The sequence below is a fragment of the Vipera ursinii genome (genome assembly GCF_947247035.1).
Source record: "Vipera ursinii genome assembly, chromosome: 1".
Taxonomy (NCBI): Eukaryota; Metazoa; Chordata; class Lepidosauria; order Squamata; family Viperidae; genus Vipera; species Vipera ursinii.
Genome location: NC_139512.1, coordinates 51,352,690 through 51,366,649, shown reverse-complemented (window position 1 = coordinate 51,366,649; position 13,960 = coordinate 51,352,690). Strand labels below are relative to the sequence as shown.

The 13,960-nt window shown below is 39.6% G+C and overlaps 1 protein-coding gene across 3 annotated transcripts in view; it reads left to right on the top strand.

Moving 5' to 3' along the window:
* FLVCR2 (FLVCR choline and putative heme transporter 2) overlaps positions 1–13,960 on the top strand; it is a 48,726-nt gene that overhangs the window by 18,856 nt on the left and 15,910 nt on the right. For all 3 annotated transcript variants that reach the window (XM_083349088.1, XM_083349089.1, XM_083349090.1), the window contains exons 2-3: positions 3,057–3,198; positions 3,773–3,913. In XM_083349088.1, coding sequence (XP_083205214.1) covers positions 3,057–3,198; positions 3,773–3,913 — 283 coding nt within the window. The remainder of the gene's footprint in view (positions 1–3,056; positions 3,199–3,772; positions 3,914–13,960) is intronic.

The following is a 13,960-nucleotide window of genomic DNA, read 5'->3' as shown; positions in this document are numbered from 1 at the left end:
AATGTTTGGAGACCATGACAGTCTGTTGAAGACTGTCTTTCCAGTTTCCTTTGCCAGAAAACTATACTTGGGAGAAAAATGGATCTGAAATAAAATGCCTCAGTATATGCTTGTTTCCTAATAAAGAATTACACCTGTTCAGCTGATCTGCTTTAGTCAGCACTAATCCCTTACTATATATCTTTATATACTGTAGTTGTAAGGATTGTTTGTTTGCTTATTTATTTTACCACAGTTCTTTTGTTAACTATATCAGCCCTGAAGGAGTTAATGCAATTCTTCCTGCTTTTCAATTACAGAATTTATTTAATTTGTAGTTTTATTAAAAACTATTAAAACTGTTTTACAGATGTAATAAAGTCTATTTAGACAGTGCTAGCAGGAATTCATGTTGTAGATGTGAAAGCTTCAGCTGCATATCTTTGTTACTCATACTGCTGGAATATTTATACTTTTCTTATATTAGAGGAGTTTGTTTTATTTCAGAATACATCTCTTTAATTTATTTCTGTGCAGATTGGTCATATAGAGCTTCAGTAGTTGGCAGCACCTGATAGACCTTATCTTGAATCAGAAACTAGTGAAGTCAGTCCTGATTAATATTTGGGTGGGACAAGTCAGGAAATACCAGGACTGTAAGTTAGACCGAGAAATATCCAGGGAGCAACAACTAATCCCATATTATTGACAAAAAATATATTCCATATCCACGAAGGCACCAGGATTCAACCTTTAGAATGAAAGAGATAACACTACAATGTTCATTTCTAATAACTCTTCCTGAAGTTTTCTTTGTTTTCAGTGGTTTGTTGGTTTATTTTTCACAATTCTGAACTGCACTCTCAGGGGTTCCCTCAAAGGGGGGGTCTTTGTGCATTATGCTTCCCTGAGATCCCCATGTGTTATTCTTGCCATACATTTTAGAACAACCTTTCAAGGATTTTGGGGAGAAAGAAAAACAGCAACATGCGAAGCCACATTTTTTTGAAAGGTTATAATCAAGTCCCATTATAAATTTAAACTCCATTTTCTAAACCTGTGTTTGAATTTGTTCCTCTAAAACAGGCATGTCAAACACAAGGCCCGGGGACCGGATCCGGCCCACGAAGTGGTTTCATGTGGCCCGCGAAGCCATCCTGGAAACAGTGAGGGAACGGCCCCCACTGCCTTGGCCCTGGCCCAGAGACCCTCCTTCTGCCAGAGACCCTCAGATCTGTCCCACTCCTGCCCAGGCCTCCGTAGGCACCCTTGATGCGAACAATGTAGAGCTGGCCATGCCTACCCAGTAGGCCGCGCCCACCCTGGCCATACCCAGGGCAACCGCAATGCTTATGCGGCCCTCAATGAAATTGAGTTTGACACCCCTGCTCTAAAAGCTTTCCCAATCCACCCAACCTGAAATGGATGACTACATTACATCTTAATAAAGAGAATGATGATAGTTATAGAATGTTGGGAATGTATGGTTATTGTGGAGCCACATTCTGAGATGGGGTGATATTCTATCTATACTGTGGCTGGTTTCAGTTTCTATTTCCTTTGAGAGGTGATTGTAAGTAATAAAAGCAGTGGACCCAAAGGGCAAACTTTTTGATTGGCCACAAATGAAACTGCCACTACTGAACCTATTATTGAATTTTGAGATACCATGGAGGCTCTGTAAAGACAGATCTTTTAGTGGCACAGATAAAAATTTGACCTTTTCTCATACTATTGAACATATTTGAGAGAGAAATGTTGATTATGTTGATTACGGTACAGCTGTAATGGGGAAAGGGAGGGGATTTGACATGGAGTTCCAGGCACTCAGAAAGCTATTGATAGCTCTCTTGTTCCTCCTATTAAAAAAATGCTGCATATTATAATTTTTTTTAGTTCTTTGAAGAATGTACCTAATGAGGCATGACCTCTTAATTTTGTTCTGTTTTCCTTTTAAACATAATCTCTTTTTTCGTTTCTTTCATCAAAAGAGCCTTGGTGGAGCAGTGGGCTAATGCCTCCCTAAGTAACATCAGCTGCCTGCAATTAGTGCAGGTTCGCGTCCCACCAGGCTCAAGGTTGACTCAGCCTTCCATCCTTCCGAGGTAGGTAAAATGAGGACCCAGATTGTTGGGGGCAATAAGCTGACTTTGTAATAATGCCGCTGGGGGGGGGGGCAAAGCCCTAATAAGCAGGCATATACATAGGATGAAGGCTATTGCTAAGCACATTGATTTGTGCTTTAGATTGTAAGCCGCCCTGAGTCTTCGGAGAAGGGCGGGATATAAATGGGATTTTTTTTTTAAAAAAAAAACCTCAATAACACCCACTCCAGTAGCAGATAAACTGGCAGTCCATGGAGAATTTCTTTTATTGATGTCATTCCCAAATTAGATAATTCTGTGTAGGCCAGACTTCTCCAAGCTACTGGTAGTGACCTCCAGGTATTTTGCATTACAATCTTGTCAATTCTAATTCAACACATCTGCAAGATGCTATGTTAAAGAAAGATAATATACCTTATACCAGGGGTAGGCAACCTTGGCTCTTTTATGACTCCTGGACTTCAACTCCCAGAATTCCTGAGCCAGCATGGCTGGCTCAGGAATTCTGGGAGTTGAAGTCCAGGAGTCATGAAAGAGCCGAGTTTGCCTACCCCTGCCTTATACAGTGTTTTAAAAAGGGCTCCCTGCCCTGCATTCTTTGTTGTTTGAGACCCACCTTCTTGGCAACCCCAGAAACTCCCTAAGAAAAATAAATTCATTGACCTTGGAAGTTTTTGGAAAGAAAGGCAAGTATTTGTTCATTCAGAACTGGTATTTATAAACATGTTTCATAAGGTTTTTTTCATTCCTGCTAAGGTTTCATCATTTTGTGAGTTGTTATAATATTTTAATCCTTATTTCTGGTCTCTTAGAACTGTGCAATGATACATTGAAGGAAGCTATATACAAACACATGCACAAAATAATTTCTTAAGATCATTAATAGATTTAAGATTTTTGTCTTTTGGGCATTTATTATAAAGATACTTGCCTATTTAAGAAGCGACAAGTTATTTGTATTTTTTCATTTAGCTTGGCATTGCAGCTGGTTTCCTCCTCACCCCAGTTCTGGTGCCCAACTTGAAGGAGAAGGAAGAGCTGGCTTACCATATTGGCATCATGTTTTTTATCACAGCGGGTGTGGCAACAGCACTTTTCATCTTAGTTGTCTTTGGTAAGTAAAAATAATTAAATGTAGTTGAAGATTGGGCATAGGGACCACCATAAGGTGGGTGCTGAATTTCTGGAGTATCAGTTCCAGGCTAGGGATTATACAAATTTTGAGGGAAACCAAAAATGAGGCGACAGAGTTAGAGTAGTTATTGGGAAGGAGAATGATCCCTTTAAAAAGTCTTCATTAAGTGCCAAATTGTACAAAGGATTGAATTCAAAATGGGCACATGGACACAACAGATGCCCAATAGAACAGAAATCTGGTGGAGAAGAATGAGGACCAGAAAAAATGAATTTTTTGGAAACTGTCAATCTCTTGCTCCTAAACTTTGTGTTGCTAAATACTATATTATGCCAAGTAGGGTTTGTTTGTTTCAGCTTGGTATGATGTGTAAATCCACCCATTATACTTTAGAGTTATTTGCAGATTGGGCCACTATAGATGTTCAATAAATGATGGTGAAAAGGGTTGGCTTAAAATGTTTGACTACTTATACCTTATTTTCAGCTGGCTTTTATTTTAATTTATTTTAATCGACAGTTAATCATTCCTGGTTCTGTCCTTCTTTCTTTAGTGTTTCAGGAAAAGCCTACATATCCTCCAAGTCCGGCCCAGGCTGTGATTAAGGCAGCAGCTCCAGAGGAATATTCCTATCTGAAATCCATTGTCCGGTTATTTTCTAACGTTAACTTTGTGCTGTTGATAGTCACTTATGGTAAGATTTCTTGATTAGAAGGATCATATAAAATGCCCTTTTTTCATGTTTGTTTGCGTTATTTCATCTAGGCCATTTACCTGCCACCATCTTGGTGTACAAATAAGGCATTAAACAGTCCCCAAATAAGATGTCCTTAAACATAAATATTTGTTTTCAAAAGAAGTTAAAAGATATAATTATATGAAAATTACTCTAAACACTTGCACCAGTTTTACCAAGGCAATCTGCTGTTAATTTGAAGGTGAGACAATTCAGTTTCTCAAATGTGATCAGACATTTAGCTGCCTCTGTGGGAGAGCAACTGTCTTTATTAAGCCATTTTTTGTAGATAGCTTTTAAATGTTTGCAGGTGCAATTAGGAAATTTTAGTGTTACTTATCTTTAAATCTGCATTTACAATAACACTACATTTTCACAACTGCACCTGGGAACTACTCCTTCATAAAAAACATCCAAGTTACATACAAATCAGTATTTGTGTTGTACAGGTAATCCCCGAGTATGAGTGTTCACTTAACACTCATTCAAAGTTACGTGATGAGCACCCCCTAGTGCTTACGAGCAAGTCCTCAAGTTACGAATATTGCAGCACCACGGCAGTCGTTTGCCCTTATGAGCGACTTCCGTGGCACTGCAACATTCACCCGATAACCCCCACACACTCCTCACAACTGCTTCCCCCTCCCTTCTTGCCGTGCTGGACTCACCTTACAAAACTCCTCTCTGCCATGGTTTCTTTCCCTTTTAAGGAGAGGAGAGTCAGCTTGGAAATGTATTTTGCACTGAGAATGGAAGTTTTTGGAGCCCGTGATCTCGCACGAGTGTTTGAAGTTGCGCCAAATCACAGACCTCAGAAACTTTCATTCTCTATACAAAAGGTGCCTGTCTCCTGCTCGTGCCCCCAACTCTTTTCTGCCTGACAGCAAGCCTGAAGCCTTCAACTGAGGGAGACTCCAAGCCTCGGAGTCGTGCAGAGGTCCCCCCCCACAACCTCCATTACTGGCACAAACGGCTAGGAAAATGCCTCCGAGGCTTGGATCAGGCCCTTGGAAGTTCTGTTCTGGGCAGCAGCAGCTTGGAGCAGTCCTCTGAGGGCTGGATCCAACCTCTGGAGGTATGCAGAAGTCCGTCCCCCCAACCTCCATACCTAGTGCAAACTCTCTGAGGCTTGGATCAGGCCCTTGGAAGCTTCTGCGCGCCCCCCTGCAGCCTGATCTGATCTCTGGAGGCCATTTCCAGGGTGCTGCAGCCAGAATCTGAGGCTGGGGAATGCTTCCGATACCCCCCGTGCCTCGATAGGGCCTGGAAAAGTCCTCGAGAGCCTGGATCGGGCTGCAGGGGGTTTGCGGAAGTGCTCCCCGGCCTTAGATCCAGGCTGCAGCGGCCTTCAAAAGGCCTCCAGAGCCCAGATCGGCCATGTGGGATGTGCCAAAGTGTTCCCAGGTCTCAAATCCGGGCGGCAGCAGGAACCACGGGAGAGAGGAGACGGATCTTTTCCAGGTGAGTCCAGCACGGCAGGAAGGGAGGGGGAAGCATGCGGTATCTTAGTGGGTTGGGGAGGCCTTGGGGGCCTCTTCCAGCACTAGGCCCTCAATGGCCTTCCCCACCCTGAGATACCTCATTTTCGCTTAATGAGCTGCATGCGTTTTAACGAGCAATGGAGTGATCTCGTACCTCAAGGTTCAGTCTATGAGTTTTCGATTTATGAGTGGAATGGGCAGGCTTCATTACACTCGTAACTCGAGGACTACCTGTATTTCATTTCAGTTTGGATAGGAAGAAATTGTATTCTATGGATAAAATGCACTGAGAATACTGATTTGGATATATTCTGGTGGCTTATTTTGTTTATTAAAATGAGTAATATTTATATTTTATTTTGCTTGCTTCTGATTCATTTCAACAATTTTCTACTCTTCTTCATTTATGTTAAAAGTTGTTAAATATCTTTTTTCAGCTCATCTTGTTTCTTAGTCTTTGGACTTAATTATTGGCTCTTTCTGTACTCTCTGTTCCTGATCTCTCTCCACTCTGCACTTTTGGTTTTTTTTTCATTCTTTATTAGTTAAAAAATTGTTATTTTTCCCATTGCTGCTCCTTTTTCATCATTTTTCATCATCATTTTTCATCCTTTTTACTGAGAGGAAAGGAATATACAATCAATGCTAATCCTTGTTTTCTTATCTTTTGCTTGTTATACCATTTTATGATCATAAAGTTTAAAAATCTTTTACTGTGAAAATTTGTAGAAAGTTTTATAGGTCACTACTTTAAAACAGCAACTGTGAGAAAAAAAAACCAAATCCTGATTGCCATCTAGAATGCTTTAGGATGTTTGACAGTTTCCCTTGACTGCTGATATTGGGAAAATGTTTGTCCCAGAATTCCTAGTTATGCCTCTGGGAAGGTTTATACCTGTTAGTTTATCACTGACATTGTTTACATTGATATTTGGTCTGAAAATGGGAAACTCAGGAATAACTTTGGATATGTGGCATTCAAAACTGCAACAGATTTGACATTAGACACATTTAAGTACACAAAACTGCAGTCGATATATTGAATTTATCTGATAGTGACACTTGTGAAGTGAGTAAGTTTTTTTGTTTTAAGAAAATTGTGGAATATATATATATATATATATATATATATATATATATATATATGTGTGTGTGTGTGTGTGTGTGTGTGTGTGTGTGTGTGTGTGTGTGTGTAGATCTAGAGTCTCGGGTTTCTTCCCGCGTTCCTTTCATCTTCAGAAAGTTGTGGCGACGTTTCGACGAAATCCCATCCGTCATCATCAGGCCGGAGTGTTCCTCCTGCTGCTTCCAGGAGCAATGCGTGGTCTGGCTGTTCCTTTCCTTCCAACTGCCGGTGGGGCTGTGTTCTGACTGGGTGGAGGCGTGGCTGCTTTCTGATTGGGTGGGGGTGTCCTCCGACTGGGTGGAGGCGTGGTTGTCTTCTGATTGAGTGGAGGCGTGGCTGTCTTCTGATTGGGTGGATGCGTGGTTGTCTTCTGATTGGTTGGAGGCGTAGAAAAATAGGGACCACTACGGTGGGAAGGTAACAGTGTTCCGTGCGCCTTTGGCGTCTAGTCATGCCGGCCACATGACCACGGAGATGTCCTCAGACAAGTGCTGGCTCTTTGGCTTTGAAACGGAGATGAGCACCGGCCCCTAGAGTTGGAAACGACTAGCATGCATGTGTGGGGGAACCTGGGTACCTTATGTCCTTAGACACACTCTCTCATACGTGACATCTCATTTTGAAATGGAGGAATTTTGTTCAGGTCTCTGAAAAGGCAGGTCTTCTGAGATTCCTGTTGCTATTGTTGGTTATGTTGCCAAGCACAACATGTGTGAATTGATGGCTGTTTTTATCTGCATAAAAACACTAGCATTACTGTATCAGCATAATAGCGCCTTATTCCTTATATAAATTTATATAAATTATATAAATATCTTATGAAATCAGGGAGTAATTTATTTTGATTGTCACATTTAGCACACTTTTTAAAGGAAACACTGATTGATTCTGGCACAGTAGTGTCTATAGGGGTCATCAAATAGTCAAGATGCTTGTTGCAACATCACTGCCCAATTACGGTATGCCCTTTAGTTCAATATCAACTTGACACATGCAAAGTGGCAGGACTTTGATTACAACACCACAACTGCCCCCTTGCCTATTTTAGATGCCACTGTTTTGGGAGTGTCTTTTTTCTTTAAATTATTGGGTATGTGTGCCCTCTCTGAGCTATAAAGATGCAGACATCCAGTGTATAGCAGGAAAGAGATACAAAATTCCCTATCTTATTGTTCCCATCTAGTAATCTGAAATTTTGCAATTTAAATATGCTAACCCCAATATTGATAGCTGCTAGCAACTGGGTTTCTGCATATTTCTGCATATATAGATCCTTGTAGTTATGATTATTGTCTCATGAAATTGACAGTATTATATAGAAAAAGGCAAAAATTGTATTTTAATCATATAAAACGATCCAAACAATACGAAAGCTTTCAAGTTGTCCAGAACTCTTCATCAACTAAGATGTTCAAACCAACAACAGCAGAGGATCAGGAAGGAGCATGAAAATCCAAAACTCAGGTCAGATCCTGAGCAATAAAGTCTGCAGTTGAGAATAAATCTCAAGCTGATAATAGTAGACTGAACACATTTGTTAGTGGTAGGTGTCATTGGGGTCAGGTTCTATTTAATATCTAAGAACAAAGAGAATGTTGTTCCTTCTTCTGAAAATATAAAGAGCATGCCTATAGGCTCTATTAGCACAAAGAACGGCAAAGGACTTTACAAGTCTCCGATTTCTGATCACTTCTCTGGGTCATTGGCTTCAAGGTTTTTTTTTTCCCCTCTGAGAAGTTTTCTTAAACAAAATAAAAAAGAAAAACAGTGCAAAGGGTTAATCTTTTGGTTGTTTCAATGTGTAAGATGGCTTCTAGGAATGTGTGCAATCAGCGCTCTGCTTGCCTTATCATTCTCTGTTGTTTGATCAAAGAGACTGATAACCAGGGGCTTTTCAAGTACATATAACAATATTAGAAATTTCCTGTCATGTCATCTGAACTTGGTCCTTTCCTCCCTTTGCCTGCGGTAAACTTTGCATTACTCCTGCATCTTTATTGCCTTCTTGCAATTGTACACTTCTCAGTTTTGTGGCTTTTAAAGTGAAATTGGAAAACCTGAATTGTGTTTTCATGCAAAAACCCTGCTGATAATGAATAATTCTTCCACTCAATTCAGATCCCTCGTGAACATGGCCAAAAGAGCAGTCCATTCCACTGAACATTTGAAAAAAAAATCTTATTCCTCATATTGAGCAGCAGGACAATCAGATGGTGTCTGTGTCTATGTGTTCTCACATGCACCTTTAAGTCTTCTTTGACTCCTAGTGACTCCCTAGACTCCCTAAAGTTTTCTTGGCAAGGTTTATCAGAAATGGTTTGCTATTGCCTTTTCCTTCCTAGGACTGATAGACTGGTCCAAGATCACCCAGCTAGAATAGAACTCACAGTCTCCCAGTATCTAGCCTGATGCTACACCAAGCTGGCTCTCCATTGGGTTAAGCTTCTGGAGGGCATACAGTATACAATTGGTTATGTAGATGCAGTTTTTGAGACAGTTATTTGGATTTTTTTAATGCCTTCCAGTGAGTTTTTGACTCCTGACACCTGTCTGGACTAGTCCCTTCAGTTTTATTGGCAAGACTTCAGAAGTAGTTTGCCATTGCCCACCTCTAGGACTGACAAAAGAGTGAATGGCTCAAGATTACCCAGCTGGCTTTGTGTCTAAGGTAGGACTAGAACTCATGATCTCTCAGTTTCTAGCCTAATGCTTTAACCGCTACACCAAACTAGCTCAGTGAGGTGACATCATTATTTTATTTGGAATAAAGAGCAAGCTATATTTTTTAAAGAATAACAGATGAGGATTGATCTTGATGGATGGTATAAACATTTGGAAGCAATTGCTGTAGCCATGGTCATTAATTCACTGGTTAAGGCTAGGTAATAAACCTGAATTGTGAGCAATTTTAAATGTTTCTTGGGAGTTCTCTTTGAGAATGCAATCTATTGTAGATGTACTTCTGTTAACACATTTGTTTCTGATTATATTAGAAAAATGAAACATAGAAAAACACACTATTAGGAATGATACTGCTGTAGTTTTAAATAAATGCTTAGATATAAGGGCAGTTCATCAGATCCACAGAAGCAATTTTTCATAGACAAAGAAAACTTGTTACTTTATTTGCAAGAAATTCTGAATTAATACTGAACCAAAACTGAAAAGAACATGAAAAAACACGTAACAAAGGTTATAATTAAGAAATGTGTAGAAGATTCAAAATTGGGAGAAATGGCTAACATCCAGGATGACAACAAAATTTCAAACCATTCTGGACAAGTTGGAAGCTTGGTTTGAAAGGAATGAGGTGTGTCCTTCAAAAGGAAAAAATGTAAGATATTACTTGTAAGAAGAAGAAAAAAAATAGGCCACTCATATAAAATGGAGATTCTTGACTTGGAATAGTAATATCTGAAAAGGACTTACTTGAGATCATGGACAACAAACTGGACATCAGCCAACCTTGTGAAATAGCTGCCTAGAACAAGAATTTTACCAAAGCACATTCAATATTCATTCTCCTCTACTTTGCACTAGGGATACCACAGCTGGAGTACTGTGTGCAGTTCTGTGCACTACATTTCTAGAAGAATATTGACAGGTTAGATTCAGAGAAGGACAAAAAAGATGATGTAAGGAGTTGAAGATGTACCCTATAATGACAGCCTGAGAAAACTTGAGATGTTTGGTCTGGAGCAAAGAAGGACTAGGAGAGGCATGGCATCAGTGTATCATAGAGAGGTTGTTCAGGAACTATTTTCCACAGAAACTAAAACCAGAAATAATGGGATTAAGTAGCAAATATTTTGATTTTGTTTAATTCGAAGGAAAAAAACTTGATGGTTAGTTCTGTATAACATTCTCTTTTATATGATCTATACTACAGTCCATCTGTGGAGGTTTTTAAGAATAATTGAGAGCCCCCTTTTAAAAATGGGTTAATGGGCTGTTAGCATATTGCAGAGGTTGGATTAGATGCTCTTTTGGCCTTATAATAATTCTTTAATTCTTCCAGTCTCAGCTAGTCATCTCCCAGAGGCAGTTTCTGGGAGTTTACAACCAGAAAGTTATTAGAAATTTGCATGGGAATTTGGCTGGGGGAAGCTTTAACACGGGCAATGAGGGAAATCTTATGATCTGCAAGGTGGTTGTGGTATGCAGTGGTTGTTTTCTTATCTGAAGATGACCCAAACTACATAAGCTTCTTACTGGAAAAGAAAGTGGGAAATGAATAAAACATTTCTAAATTGCAGTGCTTAGGGAAAAAGAAGATTTTTGGCAGGGCACCCAAAACTCTCCAGGAGAGTAGATAAATCAAGAGGACATCTAGAACCAGAAAAACTCACTTTCAAAGAGGCAAACTTGTGGAAGCACATGATCAAAAGAAATATAAATATCAGGTTACATTCAATGCCCAAAGTGCTCAAGACTGGTACCAGGTGCCAATAAAGAAGGATATTTATAGCTCAGAGTTGAAATAAGGGCTCCTTTATTCTCTCTGAACTTGGTTGTAAGGAGTAGGGTTTGCTTTCAGCTTATATTCTAGTAGCTTGCCCCATCAGTGTTGGTGAGTAGTGAAACACCCACAATTATGGATAACATAAATTTCTGCCTAACCACATTTGATGGACAAACTTACCAAGAAATTAAAGGTACTCCTATGGGATCACTGCTTTCAGGATTAATAGTGGTGGTCATTATGCAATGCCTAGAAGCCATAGCACTTCCACAAATACAACCCCAAATATGGATCAGATACATAGACAACCACATAATAAAAAAGGACCAATTAGAGAACACCCACAGAACTATCAATAACATCTTCAAAGGATTCCACAACAACTCACCACCCTTTCTGGACATCCTGATCAACAGAAAACACAATGGAAACTAGAAACATAAGTGTGCAGAAGAACCACCCACACCAACCAACCAAGCGCTCCACTACCAAAGTAGCAACCAAACCTCCCACAAGAGAAGCTGCGTAAGAACTTTATTTAGATGAGCTCAAACCCACTGCAGCAACCCTAAGCAGCAGAAAAAGGAAACAGCCAACATATTCCAACAAAGTGGATATCCATGCAACCTTTTCAAAAAGTTATCAACCTAACACAGCACAAGCCCTAAAAAGAATAACACTGCCATACATCAAGAACATCTCAGAAATCACCAACAGACTACTAGAACCACATGGAATCAGCAACACCCAAGCCAATTAAAGCCCTTGAAAAGATCCTAGGTACACCAAAAGACCCAGCTGCCCTCAAAAAACAAACAAACCCAGGAGTCGTATACAACCATACAGTGTAATAACTGCAATGGCCACTAGATACAACAAGTAGGCAAAAGACTGACAGAACTCATCCATGAACATCAACTAGCAGTCAGAAGACATGATGAAAACTCTTTAATTTCACAACACATGGATAGACTTAACCATAGTTCCAGTTGGGAAACTCTGCTCATGCTAGACCAAGCCAAGTCCTAAAATGCTAGGGAATTTCTAGAAGCTTGGCACTCTGATAAATTAGCCACCAATAGACACATCAATAGAAACAATATCTATACTGTGTACTGTGCAAAAGAGATAATCAACAAGTCAAAAGGGAACAAAAAGATGAAAACACCTCCCCACCAGCAATCAGGACCCAGATGAGCATAGATTAACTCCAAGATTAACATCCAACCAACAATCAAGAAAACAATACCCCAGTCGAGGAACTGCCAAACAAGCCAACAGTAAACAGCCCAACCAAAGAACCTCTAAAAAAAACCCACGTCTACTGACACGGCAAGCTACTAGATTGTAAATTGAGAGCAAACCCCACTCCTTACTACACTGATAATGTTACCTAGTGTGGGTAATGAAACGTCTGCAAGAAGACAACCATGCTCAGAGAGCACAAGGATGCCTCTAGAACCTGATCTATAATCATCTGAAAAAAACTTGATATGGAACAAAGTGGAATAACATTTGGACCATAATAGATTGAAGAAACCATGAACTGCTTGGTAGGTAGCTCTGTGTTGAGAGGAATTCAAGAGCCACGACTGATATAAAGTTGTAAGCGTATCAGTATTGTCTTTCAGGTTTCTGCATCCTGGATGTGACAGAGAAATTATCAAAAATATTCCAACCCCAGATGGCATAGTCAGAGGAGACCCTGAAAAGATTGGTTAATGAAAATAAAGTAATTTTATCAATGTTTCTAATTGAAGGTCATGGTGGAAAATAAAAAAAGGATTCCAGGAGTTAGCAGTTGGCTTTATAGATAGCATTGCTGAAAATGATTTAGATTCTATGACAATGGATTATGCTATCTTCCTGAAGGACTTCTGAAAAGAAGTAGGCTATATATTATAAAGACTGGGAAGAAAATGTTTGTCAGGCACTTTGCCAGTCTCCTCAGGAGACCCATTAAACTACAAAAAAAAAAGGTGGCAAAAACCGAGTACTGAATACGAAACCAAAGACTGGGATCAAGAAAGCAGAACATAAAAGGAGAAGCAGAAGAGCAGGATAGGGACTTTGAGACTTGGAAAAACTATAATAGGCTAGTAGGGTGGTGCCATTTAGTACCTTATAAATTTCAATACCTTGTATGAGAAACAAATGGAGCGAATTGGTATTCCTAGTTCAGGAAGACAAATATTACTTTCTGGATTTGGGGGAATGATATTCATGATTGGCATATAAGTTTATTCAAAAGGAGCAAATGCAGAACAAGGGTAGGATGTTGGTGTATGTAAAAAAAACTAGCAGAAACTTAGGAATCGGAGGATGGAAATCATGTTAGAAGTGTTTGGATAAGAAGAAAAAAAAGAAAGAAACACATCATTCCATCATGAGAAATTTATGACAGATTTCAAGGACAGGGAGAAGACATGGAGGAGGTTTTTCTGCATCAGGATCAGTCTTTCAGACAGGCATGTAGTGGTGATAAATAGAAGATTTCAGTTGTCTTGACATCTACTAGGAATCTAACTCTACCAGGAGATGAAAGTCCCACGTTTTCCACACATTGACAACTTTATTTTCTGCACTGATGTTACCTACTTGGGTAATAAAATGCCTGTAAGCAAACAACCAAGCTCAGAGAGTTCCAAGGACTCCACAATTCCACCCTGGGCTATACATATTTTCTTCTATTGAAACTTCAAATATCTAGGAAGGCCTTTCAGAATTCCAAAGAGCCCCAGTAATTTTCTTACTGTATCCTTTAATCTGCTTCCCACAGCATACAAAGTTGCAAATGTTTGCTCTTTGAATTGCAATTGTTTCTGAATTCATAGAACATGCTCACAGTTGACTTGCACAATTTGCTAAGCCAAAAACAGAAAACCCGATAACATTATGAGTGAATTTAGCCAGTTTTCTTTTTCTCCCATTGTTAT